The 22,843-nt window shown below is 47.3% G+C and overlaps 1 protein-coding gene across 5 annotated transcripts in view; it reads right to left on the reverse strand.

The window, feature by feature from the left end:
* Nucleotides 1-12,974: 12,974 nt before the first annotated feature.
* Nucleotides 12,975-22,843, reverse strand: part of KTN1 (kinectin 1) — a 108,061-nt gene continuing 98,192 nt past the window's right edge. For 3 of the 5 annotated variants that reach the window (XM_081858685.1, XM_081858687.1, XM_081858684.1), the window contains 6 exons: nt 22,163-22,246; nt 21,891-21,974; nt 20,342-20,425; nt 17,997-18,089; nt 15,204-15,321; nt 12,975-13,526 (listed from right to left, as the gene is read on the reverse strand). In XM_081858685.1, the coding sequence (XP_081714811.1) occupies nt 13,522-13,526; nt 15,204-15,321; nt 17,997-18,089; nt 20,342-20,425; nt 21,891-21,974; nt 22,163-22,246 (468 nt within the window). In that variant the 3' untranslated portion in view covers nt 12,975-13,521. The remainder of the gene's footprint in view (nt 13,527-15,203; nt 15,322-17,996; nt 18,090-20,341; nt 20,426-21,890; nt 21,975-22,162; nt 22,247-22,843) is intronic. The other 2 variants (XM_081858688.1, XM_081858686.1) reach the window with 1 other exon arrangement.

The following is a 22,843-nucleotide window of genomic DNA, read 5'->3' on the forward strand; positions in this document are numbered from 1 at the left end:
CAGAGGCTGGTGAGGAGTGGGGCCAAGAGGCAGCTGCTGAAGAACCCAGGGAGTCTCCCCCTCCTGCTGCAACTAGCTGCCTTCCGCCCTGATCTCCCAGAACAGGTAGAGAAATGAAGAAGTTGGAACAAAGAGAGATGAGACGAAGCAGCCTTAGGCTGCTGGGGAAGGAGAAGCCTTAGAGAGTGATGGAGAGGCAGGGAGGGACCTTCCATCCTCCCAACTGCCTCATGGGACAAAGCCTACTGGGAAGAGTTGCTCTGATCACTAGGACTGAGCTGCTTTGGATCCTTTGAATAAAGACACTGGGGCCTTTTATAATAATAATAATAATAAAATTATTTATACCCCGCCCTTCCCGGTTCAGAAAACCGGGCTCAGAGTGGCTAACAACAAATTTCAAACACTTAATTGATGCAACAAAATGCAGCATAAAATACAGTATAAAATGTGAATAACAATAAATTCAGAATTCAAAAATCAATTTAGGGGGGAAATCCATCCAATAAACGTTAGATGATCACCAGGGCTAGCTGGCTAAATTAGTCCTAATTGGGCTGAACAGCTTGGTAGGTTTCTGGAGGATACATCAGCTTTAGATCCATTTTACTGCTGACCTGGGACGCGGGTGGCACTGCGGGTTAAACCACAGAGCCTAGGACTTGCCGATCAGAAGGTCGGCGGTTCAAATCCCTGCAACGGGGTGAGCTCCCGTTGCTCGGTCCCTGCTCCTGCCAACCTAGCAGTCGTCAAAGTGCAAGTAGATAAATAGGTACCATTCCAGCGGGAAGGTAAATAGCGTTTCCGTGCGCTACTCTGGTTCGCCAGAAGCAGCTTAGGCATGCTGGCCACATGACCTGTATGCCGTATGCCGGCTCCCTCGGCCAATAAAGCGAGATGAGCGCCGCAACCCCAGAGTTGGTCATGACTGGACCTAACGGTCAGGGGTCCCTTTACCTTTACCTTACTGCTGACCTGCCATGACTCTGGCTCCTGACACCCAAGAACAGAGACCTTCAGAGGCCCATCAATGGTGAGCACCTTGACAGCAGATTGAGCAGGTGCACACACACCTGGTCACAGACTTCCTCACTACAGAGAGATGCCTTTTCCCATTTAAATGACAGTCCCTGTCTCTAACTTTGCATCAGTGCAGTATATTAGTATATGCAAATTTGCGCCCTCTTTTTTGGCAATGCGTAAGTGCCTATCCTAAGTCGGAAACTCTCTCCCGCAACCTGCCGTCTACACTTGGATCCTGACCGCTTCCCATTCCCCCTTGGAAATGTTCCTTTATTACCCACATTACTCTCCATCCCGAAACACAAACAGTAATACTATATTCTGGGTACAATTTTTTTGGGGGGGGAGGGGAGGCCTAAATACTTTATTATTCACATTAGATAGCTTTTAGGGTGCTTTCCATCTCTTTGTCTTCCCTCCCTTGGAGGAAGAGAAATCTATAGCTGTTCCTCCACTCCGACGGGCTTGATTTCCATTCATGCTTGTATGAACAGGAAAAGCAAGGGATAAGTTACAGCTCTCAGCAGTTTGCTTCACGCAGAGCCAAAGAGGTGGCAATGACACCGCCACCTTCTGAGAGGAAAATTGCTGATTTACTGGATTGCATTAAAGGGGCTGCACGCTAGTTCACAGCTCCGAAAGACAGAAGGTAAGAATTTATGGCAGTCCCATCTTGCGCTTCCTCCAGGGAGCTCAGAGAAGAGCGAGTGTTCTGCCAGCCACCAGACTTCTTATCTTTGCAACTGCCTTGTGAGGTGAGCCGGGCATGAATCACCAGACCATGGGTGGATGTGGCCCCCTAGGGACTCCCCCAGCAGACCCCAGTGTCTCTGCTAAGGACCCTCGTACCTACGGGACCGCCTCTCCCGGTATGCCCCACGGAGGACCTTAAGGTCCATAAACAGCAACACCCTAGAGGTCCCGGGCCCTAAGGAAGTTAGATTGGCTTCAACCAGGGCCAGGGCCTTTTCAACACTGGCCCCGGCCTGGTGGAACGCTCTGTCTCATGAGACCAGGGCCCTGCGGGATCTGATTTCTTTCCGCAGGGCCTGTAAGACAGAGTTGTTCTGCCTGGCCTTTGGCTTGGAATCAATTTGATTCCCTTCCCCTCTTTCTTTCTTTTTTTCCTTTTTCCTTCTGTGATGGAACTCCTATTTGGGGACTTCCCTGGCTTATTTCTGGCCCATGTAGGACCAGTCTGGATAGTTAGCCTTGGTGAAGACTTTTTATCCCCCAAAAAGTTTTTGATTGAGTTTCCACTGAAATGAGGCTGCATTTTAATGTTTTAATGTTGTATTTTAATCTTGTTTTTTAAGCTGTATTTCAATCAATTGTTTTTATATTTGGTGTTAGCCGCCCTGAGCCTGGTCTTGGCTGGGGAGGGCGGGGTATAAATAAATTTTAGTAGTAGTAGTAGTAGTAGTAGCAGCAGCAGCAGCAGCAGCAGCAGTATTATTATACATGGGAAAATAAGACGAGCCCTGTATTGCAGGGGGTTGGACTAGATGACCCCCGGGTCCCTTTCACCTCTACAATTCTATGATTCTATGGATCTGGCGGATGGCCCATCTAGGCCTGCATCCCATGCTCACAAGGGCCAACCAGATGCCCAGTGGGAAGCTTGCAAGCTGGACCGTGGAGGCAAAGATAGCCACTGATAGCCCTCTCCTCCATGCAGTTGTCTAATCCATTTGACTTGGCCATCACTGCCTCTTGCACGAGGGAGTTCCACAGTTTAACTATGTGCTGTGTGAAGATGGCTGGCATCCATCGATAGCCCTCTCCTCAATGAATTTGCATTAACCTTCTTTTAAAGCCCTCTAGATCGGTGGCCATTGCTGCCTGGTCGGGAACCAGTGTGGTGTAGTGGTTAAGAGCAGTAGTCTCGTAATCTGGTGAACCGGGTTCACTTCCCTGCTCCTCCACATGCAGCTGCTGGGTGACCTTGGGCCAGTCACACTTCTCTGAAGTCTCTCAGCCCCATTCACCTCACAGAGTGTTTGTTGTGGGGGAGGAAGGGAAAGGAGAATGTTAGCCGCTTTGAGACTCCTTTTTGTTGTTGTTATTTAGTCGTTTAGTCGTGTCCGACTCTTGGTGACCCCTGGACCAGAGCACGCCACGCACTCCTGTCTTCCACTGCCTCCCGCAGTTTGGTCAAACTCATGCTGGTAGCTTCAAGAACACTATCCAACCATCTCGTCCTCTGTCGTCCCCTTCTCCTTGTGCCCTCCATCTTTCCCCGCATCAGGGTCTTTTCCAGGGAGGCTTCTCTTCTCATGAGGTGGCCAAAGTCTTGGAGCCTCAGCTTCAGGATCTGTCCTTCCAATGAGCACTCAGGGCTGATTTCCTTCAGAATGAGACTCCTTAGGGAAGTGATAAAGCGGGATATTAAATCCAAACTCTTCTTCTTCTTCTTCCTATAAAAAGTGGCAGCCCTAAACAGATCTGCGGTCCAGTACCAAAACAATTATTTCATACATCACTGTTCCAAATTTCACACATGGATTTTGCTTCGCATGTGAGGAATTCCTCCTCCTCGTGGAAAATGTTAATTTGCGTTCAGTTACTCCTTAACTGAACTCGGTAGCAAGCCACTGTTTGCCCTATAAATGGCTTCCCCTACTGGTGAGACCCCAGCATTTTTGAAGAAAGAATAAATCATGGACCCTCATTCTAGTAACAGTGCTAATGGACATCCATTGCATGTGGACACATCATAGCAGGACCCATTGTCCCTGTTACATCTGAGGACTGATGCAAATTTAACCGTTCCTCATGAGAGATGTAGGTCTGTGTTTTACGTTGCAATATTCACCTAGAGGCCCTGTGCATACCACGGATGTGTGTATTATCGTCTCGTCTACGGACAATCGTGTTTTTGAACAGCTCCGAGCTTCTATAAACAAGCTGCTTTCCAATTGGACAAAAGGGTTATTTATTTTGGCACTGAATACCCCCTTCTCCTCCCCCCCCCCATGCACACACAGTTACCCGATTGGCTGGCCCGGATTCCGCTTGGCATAATAATGAGTGTGAGGCTGCAATTCAGCCCTTCTGAAAGGAGGGCATGTGGTGGCCACAGGAATTGTAACCGAGTTTATCGATACCAGCACGCACACAATGGAAATCAAATTAACGCAGAACAATGGGGCAGCTCAAATGGAGCCAGCTGCCACCATCCCGTCGAGCTGCATCGTAATTTGTCTGAGGGAAAATTGGACACACAGCCCCTTATGAGGCAGACGGCCTATTTTTAGGAGAAGGCTGGAAAGGACTTGGCCGGACGGGATAGGGCACTGTGTTCCTTTGTGCAATGCTTACGGCATGTTTCAGAGGCAGCCAAATTTCGTGTTTTCCGGGTTTTGGAAATGGGAGGTGCTGGAAATTTAGGAATCTCTCAATCTGAGCCCCCCCCCCCCCCCGCGCGCAGTATAGGGATAATATTGACCCATCTTACAGGGTTGTTTTAATATTTGTGATGAGTCAACGGACATCAAGGAGCTTGAACACAAAGTGCTCAGAGATAGAATGGGGTTGTGTGTCACGAACTGGTGGGAGGCACCAGCTGGGGAACCCCCAAGGGCACTGGTGACCAGTGGTCAAAGGGAGAAGAGGGAGCAGACCAGAAGGAGGTGGTGTTGGAAGCCGAGGAGGTGACAGGGCTTAGTGAGCAGGAAGAGCCTATGGCAGAGAGCAGTTCAGACTCAGAAGCAGAAGAAGAGAGGGGCCAGGAGACAGGCATGTGGTATAACTGGAGGAACGTCTCCACCCCCATCATCCAGCTCCGAGGGCCTTCTGGCGGTTCCCTCACTAAGTGAAGGGAAGTTACAGGGAACCAGGCAGAGGGCCTTCTCGGTAGTGGCACCTGCCCTGTGGAACGCCCTCCCAGCAGATGTCAAGGAAATAAACAACTACCTGACTTTTAGAAGACATCTGAAGGCAGCCCTGTTTAGGGAAGTTTTTAATGTCTGATGTTTCATTGCATTTTTTAATATTTTGTTGGAAGCTGACCAGAGTGGCTGGGGAAACCCAGCCAGATGGGCAGGGTATAAATAAATAAATTATTATTATTATTATTATTATTATTATTATTATTATTATTTTGCTGTTGCTGCTGAAGAAGCCAGGGAGTCTCCCCCTCCTGTTACAACCAGCTCCCCTCCACCCTGATCTCCCATAACATGGACACAAATGAAGAGGGCAAAGCATAGAGAAACAAGACGAAAGAGCCTTAGGCTGCTGGGGGGGGGGGGGAGGAGGAGCCTTAAAAGAGCAATGGGAAGGCGGGGACCTTCTCCCCTCACAACTGCCTCTTCCCCTCGGTCTCCCAGAACCAGAAAAGGCATGAAGTGGGTGGAGCAAAGACAGGCAAGACAGTTGAGCCTCAGATCACTTGGGAAGAAATTGGGGGAGGAGGCTTAGGGAGCTGTGGGAGGCAGGGACCTTCAGGCCTTGCAACTGCCTCATTGGGGCAAGACCTTCTTGGAAGAGTTGCTGTTCTCACATGGCCTGGCCTCCTGAGCTGTGCGTTTCTTCAAATAAAGAGTTAACTTCACGGTAACCGTGTGAGTTATTGCTGGCCTGCTCCTGGCACCTGCCCTGGAAATATGAAGGGGTGAGGACCCTCAGACGCTGGAGCTGAATGCGGCCCTTCAAGCCTCTCCATCTGGCCCTTAGAAGTCTGCCCAGACCACACCTCTCACTTGGCCTTGTCTGGCTGGAATGTGTCCTTGACCTCTGATAATACCCTTGGCTTGCCTGCATGGAGGATACAGAATCATTGAATCTTAGAGCTGGCAGGGACCCAAGGGTTTTGTAGTCCAACTAGTCAACATTGCGGGGGGCGATGCAGGAATCTCGGCTAGAGCATTCATGACAGATGAAAGGTGAGCTCAGAAAGCAGCCCACCATACAAAGCTAAAATGTACACGTTGCTGCACCCATTTTGCTTCTGGCCTCGTCCATTACTGCCAGGTGGCCCTCGGAAGATTGCCCAGAATTGAATGTGGCCCCTGGGAAGAAAGTCTGCCCGCTACATTATTTGCCTCACTGTCCTGTGTGGCAAAATTATATAACTTACATGATGACATGGTCATTATGCTATTCTACCTCATTTCTTTCAAGGAAATGCAATGCGTTTGGATAGGTGTGGGAAATGTAATCAATTACCTAACGTTTTATGGGCTGAAAGGTACACCAGCGGCCAGCGCCAATCATATTCCCAGGACCAGTTTGCATTGCGGAGATGTGACAATTAAGCAAACACTGGCAATTTCCACTCGCTTCCACTTCCAATGAAATTCTCTGGCATTCCTAGTTGTAGTCCAGGTGAACCTTTGACAACCTTGGACTAAAAATCGTTTTCTGCAGGCTCATATTTAGTTCCCTGCCGGCAGGGCTGGATTTCGGTTTGATGAGGCCCTAAGCTACTGAAGGTAATGGGGCCCTTTATATGTCCAGCTGTCCTTTGTCAACAAAAAATTGTCACTGTTAGAAATGAGCAAACCAGTGATATTTTAGGGAGCAGGCTAGCAGACTTAAATCACAGGAGCCTACACAACACAAAACACTGTTGCTGTATGTAGGTTTTATTTTATTTGTTTTTTATCCTATATTTTGGAAATGTACATCCAGGTGTTTTTCTTTAATTTTTTGGGGGGCCCCTAAGAGACTGGAGCCCTAAACTATAGCTTGTTTAGCTTATACATGAATCCGGCACTGCCTGCTGGGGAGCTGTAAATAATCATAGAACTATGGAGTTGGAAGGGGTCCAGGGGTCATCTAGTCCAACCCTCTGAAACGCAGGAATCTGAGCGACTAAATAATGCTACTACAGTCATACCTCGGGTTACAGATGCTATAGGTTGCGTTTTTTTGGGTTGCGGACCACTGAAACCCAGAAGTATCGGAATGGGTTACTTTCGGGTTTCGGCGGCCGTGCATGCGCAGAAGCGCTAAATTGCTCTTTGCGCATGCGCAAATGTGCGAAATTGCAACCCGCGCGTGCGCAGATGCACCGCTGCAGGTTGTGGACGCTGCGGGTTGCGGACGTGCATCCCACTTGAATCACGTTTGCAACCTGAGCGTCCACTGTAAATAACTTTATTAGCAACACCACTAAGAAATGAGTGGTCAGGGGTTCAGACAAACACACAGTGTGGAATCCATGGGGTAAAATGGACCACACAGACCCATTTGTGCCCCACTGGTACTCCAGTCAGCACATTAGATGTGGCACACAGACTCTGACTGTAAATAGTCTTTTCCTTCTCAAAAGCCAGGACACACCAGATTCCTCTGAACCTGAGGTTGCAAACCTGCCCATTAGGACCGTCCCAAAGGTAAGGGCATTACTTAAGCGGTTGGTTCCCAATTTGCCCAGAACCCTACACTTAGCAAAACGATTCTTCCAGCCCTACCAAACCACTATTATTGAGACAGGTCGCAGAAAGTGCAAAATAAACCCCACGTTTACAGGCCCTCGCAGAGAAAGGGGCAACCTCCTCCTGAACAAAACCATCTGTGCACTTCTAATGAGACGGCAAGGAACGAAACACATCTCTCTCTGCAGCGCCACCACCCTGCGGATACAGATGGTTCTGTGCAGCGACCTGTGTGCCTGAAATGCAAACTTTGGTTTCCTCCGAAAAGGGCAAGACGGGCGAGATACGCTTTATGTCTCCCGGAGGAGCATCTCCCACACGGTGCGGCTCTGCGCCCCGTGAATTTCACAGTTCAGGAGGAGGACAGAGAAATGCAAGCTGCCATAACCGCGCAGTTAATGATTACGTCGGTGTCGGGAGCATTAACAACCAGGCCTATTGAGGCAGGTTACGAGGGCTTTCGAACCAGGCCTTGTGCCTGGAAACGGTGCCAAGTCAACTGTTCTGAATTCAAATGCGCGTTGCTGTGGCAACGGGGATAACACCCCTCTGTATGCTCCGGGCCCCACACAAAAGCCGCCTCTTTGGCTCAGCAGAGCAGTTTAATCCAAAGCATACACATACTTTATAAAAAATACTAGAAACTCTTGGTGGGCCTGGAGGAGGAGGAGGAGGAGGAGGAAGGTCCCTGCTGACCTCTCGCCACTGGAGGACAAGAAATCAACGGGCGCAAAGGATGCATAGGGCTTTAAAGCTTACCCCCCAAAAGTAGAGAGATTGGGGGCAAGTTTAAACTACAGGGTAGGCAAGAGAGATGAACCCCAATTCAGCCCCAGAACCTACTTGTTAAGGACATCTTTTACTGGCCTGGCTGCATGACTGAAAGTAACTAATGGTATGGCTCAAAGACAGCTTGGAGAGAGAGATCTCAAATTCCCCAAAGTACTATAGGGGACATAATTATAGGGACAGAACGACCTATACTGTATAGAAACTTATTCACGTATGCTACTACAGCGGCAAGAATGTTACTTGCCCCAAAATGGAAAGAAGCAGAAGTCCCAGCAAAGGAAGCATGGATACCAAAACTTACCGGAAGAGTAAGAAATCAAGACAACAAACTGCTTATAAAAGAATGGAAATGGTTTGTTGAACATTTACAGATAAATTGTAAAGAGATAAGAACAGGATTATTGTAATAACCTGCAGTTTTACAAGAGTATATATTTAAAGTAGATGAATAAATGAGCAAATTAAGTAAATTTGGATATGCAGAAGATATTAAAAATAAATTCAAGGTACCGCAGAAAGAGGGAGGGGGAAGGAAGTCAAGCTTTGAAATGCTAAAATGATTGTGAAGTTGGTGAAATGTATAAACCTGAAAAGTGTAAGTAGTTTTTTTTAATTTTTTACAGAGAGATCTCAGTCGGGGGCGGGGGGGCAGTAGGTGAGGCAAGTTTTCTTCCTGGCCGCACTGGGCGTTAGATCCCCCTTCCTTTCTAGGGAATCAGTACTTTCCCATTCCTATTAAAAATTGTAGGCTTTTTCGCACCTTACACTGAGCACAGGTACAAGGTACCTAAACCGTTCCCAAAACATGAGGAGTAAGTTAAGATTCCTACACGTGTGCAAGCATGATGTGGTGTGAGGGTATATGGGCTTGATTGGGGGGGGGGGAGAGAGAGAAAGGTGAGGAGATTTAGCATGTTTCCATTTTCAATCACAGTCCTCTGCCCATTTCCTGATGTCACAACTTTACTGCAGCAATATGGGCAAAGGAAGTGGGGTGTCGTTTGCTATAACTGCCATCCTGGACTTTTGGACACTGGAACTCTCAACTGTATAGAGAGGAAGAGGAGGAGGAGGAGGAGGCGGAAGAGGAGGAGTTTGGATTTGATATCCCGCTTTATCACTACCCTAAGGAGTCTCAAAGCAGCTAACAGTCTCCTTTCCCTTCATCCTCCACAACAAACACTCTGTGAGGTAACCACTGCACCACACTGGGATGAGAGAAGAGGGTGTTACAACGTCATATTGTCAAATTGCACTCTAGAAATTATTAGGAAACGGATTTTAAAAACGAAGCTGCTGTTATCATGTCTGTGTGGCATGCCTATGGATTTGGGGTTGAAGATAGAAGACAACGCACCCATCGCATTTAATATCCATGGCGGTTTTCAGTTGTATTTTAATTCTTCTTTTATCTCTTATGTTGTTATGCTACCCTATAAGAATTTGGAATGCATTATATAAGAACGTCTATTGGAAATAAAAGAAGCAACAAAAATGCAATTAGAAATCATACGGTATCTAGCGCAGCCTATTTATTGCAGCTGCTACAACAGGCAGAAAACTCATTAAGTCGCTAAGACCCTCAGCCATTTTCAAGTAGTCTAGGCGAGTGGGGTGTGCGTGTGTTAAGTTTGGGAAGGACTGCTCTGCACAAATGTGACAACTTTTAATACTGTGTTCTGTTCAGGCTGCCTCCATCAGCAGGATGGAGAAACTGCCTTATGAGGAAAGGTTACAATATGTTGAAGTGGGGTTAGTTTGTGGGGGGAATGTGGTCTGCGTTGTGTAGAAAAAAGAGAAAGTGGTGATAAGTTCCCCCCCCCCTCAAAAAAACTTAAGACCCACAGGAGAGGCAGAAGCAAGTCTTTTTCACGCAGCTGAACTACGGAATTTGCAATCGCAAGTCATGGTGCTTGCTGTTGGGTTAGATCAGGGCTTTCTAAACTTGGGTCTCCGGCCTTTTTTCCGACTATTATTAGTATTATTATTATAATTATTAATTAAATTTATTTACCGCCCTATACCCGCAGGTCTCAGGGCAGTACACAGGATAAAATCACAATATAAAAACACAAAATACATAATCAAAATAGAAACAAGAACAACCTAATAACACACACACATTCTAAAAGGGCACTGAATGTCAGTCAGCCCAAGGCCTGGTTAAAGAGGAACGTTTCTGCCTGGCACCTAATGGTGTATAATGAAGGCGCCAGGTGAAGCTCCCTGGGGAGAGCATTCCATGAATGGGGAGCCACTGCAGGGAAGGCCCCGTTCTCGTGTTGCCACCCTCTGGACCTCTCGTGAAGGAGAATACAGTTCCCATCAGCCTTGACCACTGGTCCTGCGAGCTAGAGATGAAGGGAGTTGTAGTGCAAAAACAGCTGGAGACCCAGGTTTGGGCAACCCTGGGTTAGATGGCTTTAGAAGAGGATTAACCCATGGAGGATAAAGCTACATCCATCTGGCTTCTACTCATGAAGGCTGCGAATAGCCAGCACAACTCAGAACAGCAGCAGCTGAAGAAACACAGAGAATGCTGTTGCATTCATGTCCTGTTTGGCCATTCCAGATTTCGGCATCTGGCTGGCCACTGGGGAAAAGAAGATGCTGAACTAAATAGGCCCTTTGGCTGATCCAGCAGAGCTGCTCCCGACGTTGTCATGGCATCAGCTTAACCAAGGTTCACTGCAAGTTTATTTGTGTGTCGAATAAACAATCACTTGTGTTGAGGGCTGACTTTCCATAGATCACCGCAAGGGAGTTGCTCTGCTATGTACGAAACCTTGACCCAGAATCAGGTCATCTACAAATGGGTTCCCCGCGAACCTGCGGTGCTCTCTGCACTCATCCATGGTGGAAGGCAGCAATGCTTCCGAATCCCAGCTGATAGGAGCCACAGGAGGGAGTTGTCTTGTGCTCAGATCCTGCTTGATGGATTCCCACAGGCATGTGGTTTGCTCTTCTAGATGGGCCACTGACCTGATCCAGAAGGGCTGTCTCCTGATGGTCTTATGCACACTGCGATTTAGCAGATGCCAACTTCCTCCAGGAAATCCCAGACTGGTTGGACACAGAGGAAAGGTGGGAGGAACCAGCTGGGGAACCACCAAGGGAAGAAGGCTCAGAGCCAAGGGATTGGTGGTGGGACAGTGATGAGTGGTCAGAGGGAGAAGAGGAGGTGTCAGAAGCCAAAGAGGTTTAATGGGCAGGCAGAGACTCCAGAATTGGATGCAGAAGCTAAAGCAGGAGAGGAGGGAGGCCAAGAGGCAGAGATGAGTCAGACTGGTGAAGAAGCGGAGGTGTCTTGCCTTCTAAGCTCCCCTCCCCCTAGTCTCCCAAGACCAGGAGAGGTATGAAGTGATAGGAGCAAAGGCAGGCACACTGGCATAGTCTCAGGTGGCTTGGGAAAGTTCCAGGAGGTAACAGGGCTGAGTGAGCATGGGAAATCTGTGGTTAAAAAGAGAAGTTCAGATTCAGGGGCAGAAGCTGAAGCTGGAGAGGAGGTCAAGTGTGTGGATGTTTCACCCCTCCCATTGCAAGAATCTCCTGGAAGAAAGGAAGAGGGCGGAATCTGCTCATTGCTTTTTCCGCTCCAGCCTGACTCTGTGGGAGACTGAGTGTTATCTGTGTAGAGATAAGATGACTGCTTAAGCAACTGTAACACTCATGCAGTCCAGTAGCCTCCGATAGTCTTTAGTTTCTCGTTTATAAACATTAGGAAGAACTTCCTGACAGTAAGAGCTGTTTGACAGTGGAATTTGCTGCCAAGGAGTGTGGTGGAGTCTCCTTCTTTGGAGGTCTTTAAGCAGAGGCTTGACAACCATATGTCAGGAGTGCTCTGATGGTGTTTCCTGCTTGGCAGGGGGTTGGACTCGATGGCCCTTGTGGTCTCTTCCAACTCTACGATTCTACATTTTAGTTTTGCAGTACAGTGGTACCTCAGGTTACATATGCTTCAGGTTACAGACTCTGCTAACCCAGAAATAGTGCTTCAGGTTAAGAACTTTGCTTCAGGATGAGAACAGAAATTGGGCTCCGGCGGCACAGCGGCAGCAGGAGGCCCCATTAGCTAAAATGGTGCTTCAGGTTAAGAACAGTTTCAGGTTAAGAACGGAGCTCCGGAACGAATTAAGTACTTAACCCGAGGTACCACTGTAGTTGCAAAAGAATAAAAAAGTTATGTTTCAGAGCCGTCATTCGTGTAGTTCATACTCTGCTGTGCTCTGCTGACTTTGGCACCGAGTTTGGTGCTCACAGCTCAAAGTTGTGAGTCCATTGCACTTAGACCTGCTTCCCTGCAGTAGAAGGTCTCGGAAGTGCTCTCCCAGCTCGCCTGGCCCAGCCGGGGCTGAAGAGGTTGAGCCCAGTCATTGGCACTGGCTCAAAGGCAAAGCTGACAAAGTGGCAGAGATGAATCCAACTGGGGAAGAGGCCCAGGTGTCTGCCCCTCCTGCTGCGACAAGCTCCCCTCCCCCTGCTTTCCCAGAACCAGCAGAGGAGTGAACAGGGCAGAGGTGAAGTTAGCTTCACATAGGCACAGTCTCAGATTGCTTGGGGAGGAGGGGACTTAGGCAGCTGTGGGGAGGTGCGGACCTTCAGTCTCCGCAACTGCTTCATGCGGGCCAAGACCTGCCGGAAATGAGTTGTTGTGCTCATTAGGCCTGACACTCCTGTACAGATCGTGTTTTTGCCTTTACAGGGTTAACTCCAACTTGGGCAGTGTGATTTATTGCTGGCTCACTCGAGTCACAAATCAAACACGCAACGCTACAGTCTGAGTAATAAGCATCCCTTTATTCGCCGACACCATTACAAAAACTGATTACATTAGCAACCAAAAAAGGGGGCAGGGGAGAGAAGGGGAGGGGAGGAGTGTTTAATTGAAGGTGGAAGTCAGAGGCAGCTACTCCCCAAAATGTATCTAAGTAAAACAGTGTAGACTGTCAGTATTAAAACGTTACTGTTTACTGCTGCTGTTACCACGTCAGGTGGGTGTGTCTGAACAAGTTTTACTGAGCATAGTAAAGACAAGAGGTTATACGTTCACTGTAGGCTCCAGGAATGTAAAGCTCTAATTTATCCAAACTGTTTTGTTTATTTATTTATTTATTATAAAACTAAACTCTGGAGGTGTCTGTAGAGTCTTCTTCTTCATCATCTTGTTTAAATCAGTAGTCTAACAAGGAGTAGAAAAGACAAAACTCTGTTCAGTGTTTGACGAAGTAGAAAGGGTTGTGAACACATAAATAAGGCTTTAATTTGGCAAAATATAAAATACAGTGCCTTCTGCTACCCCCAAATTAACGGTCTCCCCATGATTTCATTCTGCAAAAGAAGAAGAAACAAAAGAAAAGAAAGGTAAGGTAAGGTAAGCCCGGGGGATGCATGAGAAAGTAGCTATTGCAAAATACTTCTTTTTAAAATTGTTTTTATACACTGAAAAAGGAGTCCTACAACTTTAGGCTAAAGTAGGGTTACATGTAATTCCTCCAGATAGAAGAAAAATAAAGCGGGAAATGGCAGCCCAGGCTTTCACTGCGCCAGTTCATAAACAGTGGAACTCCTTCCCCAAAGAGGGGCACCCAAACATCTTCATTGTATAGCTTTCGCCATATTATTTCATTTATTTATTAAATTTATATTCCCACCCTTTCGCCCAAAGGAACCCAGGGCAGCAAGCACACAAACCATAGAGCACCTAAAAAAACAACAACTGCAATACAGATGGAGACCTTGAAAAGGTCTCTACTTAAAAAGGCTTCACAGAAGAGGAAGGTCTTTAGTGGGCACTGAAAAGTCAACAGAGGCAACACCATATTCTAAAGGAACGACTCCTATTTAATTTTGTGGGCCCTACCGCTTTGGTTGAATATATACTGCCCCGTTCCATTTGGAATGGTTTTACTTGTTTTATATATTGTTAATGATTGTATCTGCCTATTATCATGGTATATGGTACTGTTGTAACCCGGCCTGGAATCTTATGGTGAAGGGCAAAACACTCTTATTTATAAATAAAGAAAGAAATATCCAGAAGCCTTTGAAGTTTTAAAAAATAGGAATCAGGATTTTTTAAATAGGGGAGGGAAAAGGCACAATAAGCTCAAATTCAAAACCCGCTGAATATTCAGAGCTAACACATATTGAAAGTCAAAAGTGGCGTTTCAAAATTAAAACTTTTCTAAACACACTTTACTGTGTTTATAATATTTTGCTGGGAGCCACCCAGAGTGGCTGGGGAAACCCAGTCAGATGGGCTGCATATTATTATTATTATTTTATTCTGCTGCCTGGTCTCCCAAAGCTCTTCTTTTTACCAAGGCCAGCCTGTCCTGTTTCGCCGCTTGAGGCGAAGTCGAAGACGACTTCCGGCAAGATCTCGTTACCGTATTTTTCGCTCCATAAGACACACTTTTCCCCTCCTAAAAAGTAAGGGGAAATGCTGTGTGCGTCTTATGGAGCGAATGCAGGCGGGAGAAGCCCCCAAGAGCTGCACACACGCTCCGCGGGGCTTTTGCGGGAGGTAGGGGAAGGGACAGAGGGCAGCCCCTCAGTCCCTTCCCCCACCTCCCAGAAAAGCCCCCAAGAGCCGCACTCCCTTTCATGAGCCGCGTGGAGCGTGTGTGCGGCTCTTGGGGGCTTTTCCCCCAAGGAGGGAGAAGGGCAGCCCGTCAGTGATGAGCAGAGCCTTTAAAAATTTTTTTTTTCTTGCATTCCCCTTCTAAAAACTAGGTGCGTCTTATGGTCAGGTGTGTCTTATGGAGCGAAAAACATGGTATATCTCGCAAGAGTTCCATGAAATCTCGCATAATCTCGCTGGAAGCTACCACCGCCATAAAACCTCAGCAGCAACAGTGGCAGGCGGGGTACCTGTGGCAATACCACCCTGTTGTATTCCACCGCCCGAGGCAGCTGCTTCGCTCCGCCTCATGAGTGGGCCGGCCCTGCTTTTTGCCCACCCCCAGGAAATGCAGCGGGTGACTCTCCCTGGAACTCTCCTACCTAGTAGCTGGTAGTGTTCTTTTCCTTTCGCAAGCAGTTGGCTGACTGACGCAAGCAGTTTCTTGAGATGGGCAACGTCCTGGCTCATGGCTACGTTGAGGCTTTTATCGGGCCCTGCCTAGAGGGGAAAGGAGGGGAGAGAAAGCAGTTAGCAAAGAGGAGTTGCGGCGGAAGGAACAGCTTGAGAGTGGGCAGGTGGGGAGATTTAACACTGAATTTTAGAGTACAGGGTAGGGTAGGCAATCAGCCAGAGGCCGAAGGGGCTTGCCATGCCCAAGGCTGCACCACTTAGACATCTTGAATGAAAGGGTGAAGCCCCTCCTTTGGAACAGAGCGAAGAGCAAGGCAGGCTGCTGGTCTCCCTTCTGTTCCCCAAGTGATCCCCAGGACACAGCAGGGCAAGGACGCTCTCAGGTCTACTGCACAAAAAATAAAATGAAAATAAAAAATCCCTCTGCGCCATGAACTAGCATGCCAGGGGAGAAGGATGGGATAGAACTGCTCTCCCCTGGCATGCTACTATTCTATGTGTGTGTATTGGTTTATTTTTAATGGAGGGTCATTCACTCCTGTAACCACCACCACCACCCCTGCAATCCGAAGTGGAACAGCCCAGGCGCAGCAAGAAGTAGGCCTTGATGCAGAAGCCCCAGGGCAAAAGGCCCCTAGGGTCCTTCATATTAGGTTCCAGCTTGGTATAATTTGCAACCGGGAGGGGGAAATTAATAATAATAATAATAATAATAATAATAATAATACCTTTATTGCCATTGTACAACCTGTGTACAATGAAATTAAACGAGCCTCCCCCCCCCCAAACACTCAATCTCTTATCAAACAACACACCACCTCACAAGTCAATTTCGCTATGTTATTTTTCGTTCAACAGCCTAACAGCCCACGGACAGAAGCTATTTTTTAGCCTGTTGGTACGGCTGATTATACTACTGTATCTCCTGCCCGAGGGTAGAAGATTAAAGAGGTGATGGCCGGGGTGCGAGTCATCCCTGAGATTTTTTCTCGCTCTCCTAAGGCAACGATCCCTTGCAATGTCATCTAGTGGACTCAAGGGACAGCCCATGATATCATGTGCTATATTCACCACCCTCTGTAGAGACTTTCTGTCTGTGGCTGTCAGGCCAGCATAGCACACTGTGATACAATACGAAAGGACACTCTCTATTGTGGACTGGTAAAAGGAGTTCATCAGTTGTTGTTTAACATTATTCTTTTGCAAGACCCTGAGGAAATGGAGTCTCTGTTGGGCCTTTCTGACCACCTGAGTTATGATGATTTTCCAAGTTAGGTCCTCACTAAGGTGAACTCCCAGGAATTTAAAGGAGGAGACTCTCTACACACAGCCCCCCCCCCCTGATAATATATAACGGGGCAGGTTCCCCTCTCTTCCTCTGGAAGTCCAACACCATCTCCTTTGTCTTACTAACATTTAGGTGCAAATTATTCTCTAAGCACCATGTAGATACTTTTCGAACCTCCCCCCTGTACGCTGCTTCATCTCTGCCTGCAATTAGGCCCATTATGGTAGTAGCATCTGCAAACTTAATAATTACTGTGGATGGATCAGATGATTTGCAGTCATGTGTGTGCAATGAGTACAGGTAGGGACTTAGCACACATCCCTGTGGGGTGCCAGTGCTAAGCTTCAGGGAGGTAGATATAACAGTCCCAATCCTCACTGTTTGTGTCCGATCCCTCAAAAAGTCTTTAATCCAGTCACAGATGGTAGAAGAAAGGTTCAGATCCGTCAGCTTTTTAATAAGAATGTCATTTCTACCTTTGGTTGGAAATGAGTTGGGCCTGCCAATATGCAGCTGCCCTGCCACCTGCTGGTGGGACAGAGCAGCACTGGGCCTTCGTTCCATTCATCCAGAGTTGCAAACCACACACACACACAAATACAAGGGGGGTGGGGGTGGGGGACACAACAGTGCTGCCTGACATCTTCAGATCTCTAAAAATGGCCCTCCAACCACCACGGGCCTCAACAGCCTGACACAAACACACTGGGAGCCAGCGTGGTGTAGTGGTTAAGAGCAGTAGACTCTGGCATCTGTTGCATTTCACCCACCTGCCCCTGAACCCAGGGCAAGGGCATTTCCTGCTACTCACTACACACTGAGAGCCAGTGTGGTGTAGTGGTTAAGAGCGGTAGTCTCATAATCTGGTGAACTGGGTTCGCTTCCCCGCTCCTCCACATGCAGCTGCTGGGTGAGCTTGGGCCAGTCACACTTCTCTGAAGTCTCTCAGCCTCACTCACCTCACAGAGTGTTTGTTGTGGGGGAGGAAGGGAAAGGAGATTGTTAGCCGCTTTGAGACTCCTTAGGGTAGTGATAAAGCAGGATATCAAATCCAAACTCTTGTACTATGCTGGGCCACCCAGTCGTAAAGTGACGCGGAACGGGCTGGGACTAGGATTCCCCATTAGCAGCCGTTCAAAAGCAGAAAGTAGTCTGGGTCTCGATTGAGGAAAACGTGGGCAATGTCTAGGCAGAGAGGAGTGCAAAGAGGCAATCTGAACCCATGGCTAATGGCTCTGCCCTTTTGCTTACCCCCTTAATGAATATTACATCTTCCAGGATCTCTGCAAAAGTGCCGTGCAGGCAGGACTGTGCAGAGCTGGATTAAGCAACAATTCATTCCGGCTGGTAGCCAAATACAGCCATTTGGCCACACACACATATACACACACACACACCAGCGAAGTTGCTGCTGAAGGATTCTGGTAATGCCTGTCCATCATATGGCGTTTTATGTTCCCAAGGTAACACTCACCGTCTGTGAGGAGACATCACTGTTCTCAATCACATTGGTGTCCCCTGCGGCTTTTCCTATTTCCCTTTCTAGAGTAACGAGCGATTCCTGGGCCTTAAGGGAGAAACAGCAGAGGAAATACTTTGAGTATTATTGTGCGTTTCGTTTAGGAATTGCTTCCTGTTGTTAGGTGCCCCAAAGTGATTAACAATATAATGAAAGCATCTAAAAAACAGATACACATATAAAAGCAGGCAAAACAATTGCATGTATAAACACGGTGTGTGTAGACAAGAACAGCACATACATAAAATCAACTCAATTCAACATGGACACCAACTGCGATAAAAACCTCCGTGTGGAAGGCTTGTTGAAATAGTAATAGGTAAAGGGACCCCTGACCATTAGGTTCAGTCGTGGACGTCTCTGGGGTTGCGGTGCTCAGCTCACTTTATTGGCCGAGGGAGCCAACGTTTGTCCGCAGACAGCTTCCGGGGCACCAGAGCAGCACACGGAAACGCCGTTCACCTTCCCACCGGAATGGTACCTATTTATCTACTTGCACTTGTTGGGATTCGCAGGATGATGAGTAAGTCTGCAGGCTTCAACAGGCTGATGCAATACTCTGTGAAGTGCTGGGTCAGAGTGACTCAGCGGGAATGTGATTGGCTATCACCTGTTTTAAAAGGAAAGCCTGTGCAACAGTATGTTGTGGTTGTGCTGTGGTGTGGTGGTGCTGTGGTGGAGAGTATTCGTTTGCCTTAAGGAGCAGGTACTCTGTATGGACTGTTTTTGTAAATACCTGTATATAGCTCACATTAAAAAGACTGCACTGGAAAAACCTGGGAATCTGAGCGTTTCTGCTAAAAGCGCCGCGAGGAATTCGCGACAGCACTTTGACGTACTTTCGAACTGCTAGGTTGGCAGGAGCAGGGACTGAGCAACGGGAGCTCACCCTGTCGCGGGGATTCAAACCGCCGACCTTTTGATCGGCAAGCCCTAGGCTCTGTGGTTTAGATGCTCTGTGGCATCCCTGTTGAAATAGTAAAACACCAGATATCACTGTGAGCTACTAAGGTTGGGAAACAGATAATTTCCAGTTACAGATAGGTAGCCGTGTTGGTCTGCCATAGCCGTGTTGGTCTGCCATATATAGAAGGGTCTGGAAACTTCTGTTTCAGTGTATCTGAAGAAGTGTGCATGCACACGAAAGCTCATACCAAGAACTGACTTAGTTGGTCTTTAAGGTGCTACTGGAAGGAATTTGTTTTGTTTAGAGAATTTCCAGGTCAGGATAAAAAAAACCAGAATGCTGATGACTGTTTTTGTGGGGTGGGGCCTTGTAATGCAATATTTGAAAATACGAAGCATGGATGCAACAGCTGTGCTTCCAGACACTGGCATGACGTGGGCTCACTTAAATCAGGAATCCAGGAGTAGCTATGACTCCCTCTTGAGCATCTCTGGGCAAGCACTTTCTGTGAGACACAATCTCACGAGCTGCACAAATACAGGGCGATGCAAGTGTCCATATGGGCATCTGAAAGTGATGTGCTCTAGGCAATGCTTTCACCCTTCTTCACAAATGCTCTTGAGGCAGCCAAAGAAGTAAGCAAAATGGCATCACAAGCAGCCTAAGATCACAGCAGCCAGATAAACCCATAAATAGCCAGAGATTAAAAAGTCTTTGCCTGGTGCTGGAAAGACAGAGGTGGTGGCTCCACAACACAGTCCTACAGTCACATCCTACCTAATTTCTGAAAGGGAGACGCACACCAGATAAGCATTTCAAGACACCATCCTAATCCACAGAAAGTTTGACATGGCAGAAGGGGACAAAACAGGGCTTTAAAAATAAGCACAATGGATTTTACTTAGAATGGAATGGAATCATAAAGGGACCCCGAGGATCATCTAGTCCAACCCCCTGAAATGCAGGAATATGCAGCTGTCCATATGAGGATCGAACCTGCCACCTTGGCATTATGCTCTAACCAACTGAGCTCATTTTTCTCGGAGAAACAGACCTGGGACTAGGGAAGCTGTTGGAGAACAGGTGAGCTATGTTCCCAACAGCCTGTCCCTTGTTCACAACCTCGAAGCAGCATTTTGGAAAGGCTTTTCTGAATAGCCTTAAAAAGGGAAGCCCCACAGGAAACGTAGCCTAGACTCTAGGGGTAGCCTAGAGGTTGGCAAAGGATAGATAACTGGGACTGGGACTTCTCTGTCTGAGACGGAGCCATACATAACTGGCACAGTAACTTAAGCTAGAGGAAAACACTGTATGACACAGACTACAATTGGGCCTCAAACAACAAAGCACTGTATCTTTGAGCACCCCTAGACCACTTAGACCAATTCCTTACCTTAGGCAAGTCAAGTGCTAGTTTCTGCCTCTCGCTCTGATCAATTTTGAGTTTGGATAAAGTCTCGTTCAACTGGGTTTTCAGCTGCAACAGAAGACAAAGCCAGTTGAGCACATCCCTCTTGGGAATAAGGGAATAAGAGGTGGCTACAAGTATAAACACACACACATGAGAAGGAAGAGTGAAGATTAGTCATCAAACATGTACTACAAGGACAGTTGGGCAGCAAAGTGAGTCCATCTGCAAGACAGATGAAAAAGAACAACTACAGAAAGCTACAGAGGTTAGAATCAGTGAGAAAATTCTAAATGGATGTTATCCAAGCCTCTCCAGCCTTATCAGGGCATTTGCACGAAGCTTTTCACAAGAGAGTATCTGCTCCACAGATCAGTTCCAATCATCATCAGTGTTTTGTTTAAGGAAGCCTTAAACCAAAACATCTGGAAGCCACCAAAGAACTGAGGAACAGCAAGTTGACTAAAGCCATTGACACACAGCCTCTCTCCCATTTTCTTCCAGGGAACTCACAGGCTACCCCTCTGAGCTAGCCAGAACATCTGATATCTTCATTATTTTACTCACGTGCATCCAAAATAACTTGTTCTCACCAAAAAAGCAGTACCCCCAAAAGTTTGTAATAATTAAGGACCTGGTAATTTTTAGAGTTTTTTTCAAATATGAGACCTAATACAGGTTTTTGCATGTGGAGAGACATAAAGGTGAAACCACCCTTCACCCAAGAAGGACAGAATGGCGGGAAGTCACTGGTTGTGATGACATTTTCCTATTCAACGTGACCCTCTGTGATGCTCAAACTTTCGTTCTGGGTTCTGGAAAACTCACAGCGACCCAGCTGGAGGCAGTTCAGCTTGAGAGTTAGTTATATGAATCAATTCCATAATGCCAGAAGCTTCAGCAAAGCAAGGCTGGTCTGGTTTCTTTTCGATGCCCAACTGGCAGTGGCTCATACGACCAGTAAGGGACTGAATCAGTCTCTGTCTGGGGCACCTAGTGCTTTCCTCTCCTGCCTTTAAGAACGTACATTGCACTTGAAGGGCAGAAAGACTATGCCTTCCTCAAGCCAGCAGGCTGCATTATGCCACATTCTGTGCCCCTTGCCTGCTTTAATCTCTTTGTATGCAAATACAAAAACTGTCCAGTTCCACCTTCCAGAAACTGGGACTTCCTTCAAGGGAAAAGTTGCAGCCTAAAAGCAGACACTCCCGTTCTGGTCTCACAACTCCACCTAGCACCGAATTGAGGCAAAGCAGCACTTTCCACACCTGTAGCCAAGACCCCCTGCGTTCCGAGAAAGCAGGCTTCTGAATTAACAAACCATCGGAAACGTTAAGGCTTTAAGCGAAAAGGGCCGGAGGGAGCAGCAAACACACTTAATGTTGTTATTAAGAGGCAGAGAAAGGGCTGTAAAAGTGGTTGAAGCAGACAAAGTCTGAGCTGGAGGGGTTAGCAGACAAGACAGGATTCAGAAAGGTTCCCTCCGCTTTGGAGTAAGCTGTATTCAGCGGAGGGAGGAGGACAGGCCTCTTACCAAATTTAACTCTTCATTCTGCCTTACTGCTTCAGAATATGAGTCATCAAGTTTTTTCTGCAATTCAGTCAACAGATCTTTGAGCTGAAATGAAGTTTTCAGAGGCTTTAAGACGCATCTCCTTCTGCCACCCCCTCCCCCCCTGTTCTGGCTCCGTGGTTAGAAGTCACAAACACAGCAAACGCAAGCATTTTGTCCTTGGGCCAACAAGAGCCATGCGTTGAGTGCAACAGAAAGCAAAAATAACTGCTGCATTTCGACAGGCAGCTTACCTCCCGGACTTCTGAAACATACGTTGATCGCTCTATTTCTGCCTTCTCCAGTTCATGTTCCAGATGTTCTCGTTCCTTTTTAAGCTGCAAAAAAAAGGCAAAGAAGTCATGAGAAGCTACAAAGGTGTCCGCTCTGCTTCCAGACATTTTCATCTGTTACCACCAAGCTGAAAGTCATTCTTCCAGCGCTAACCATAAACGACATTAATCACCAGCTTCACCAATTCCTGAAATGCTAGTCAGATTTCATACCCTGATCTGACCTATCTTTCAGTAATGTCCTTGGTGGTTCAGTGGGCATGTACTGAAAAACCCAACCATGGCAACTTAAAACTAGGTGTTTAGCAACTAGCGTTTAAATCGTAATGGCTACATTTAAAAGTTCTGGACAAAACGGCTGCAATTTAATCTGCAGCTGGGGGTGACTAGCCCATGTCCAGTATGGAAAGATTTGGCTTCCCGCCCCCAAAACTTGTCATTTTAAAAATTAGCTTTTAAATAAAAATACGTTGACCACTCCTATGGGTCCTCTGTTGTGACAGTGCCCCTGCCCCAAGTCCAGATGCCAAAGACAGGTGCATGAGGTGAGGGAGGGGTCAGGGCAAGGAGTGCCATGTGGGCACACTGCTCATTCCAAGTCCAGTTTCTCAAACTGGGATCATTATGTCTGAACTGGGCCAG

The sequence above is a fragment of the Podarcis erhardii genome (genome assembly GCF_964252035.2).
Source record: "Podarcis erhardii genome assembly, chromosome: 1".
Lineage (NCBI taxonomy): Eukaryota > Metazoa > Chordata > Lepidosauria > Squamata > Lacertidae > Podarcis > Podarcis erhardii.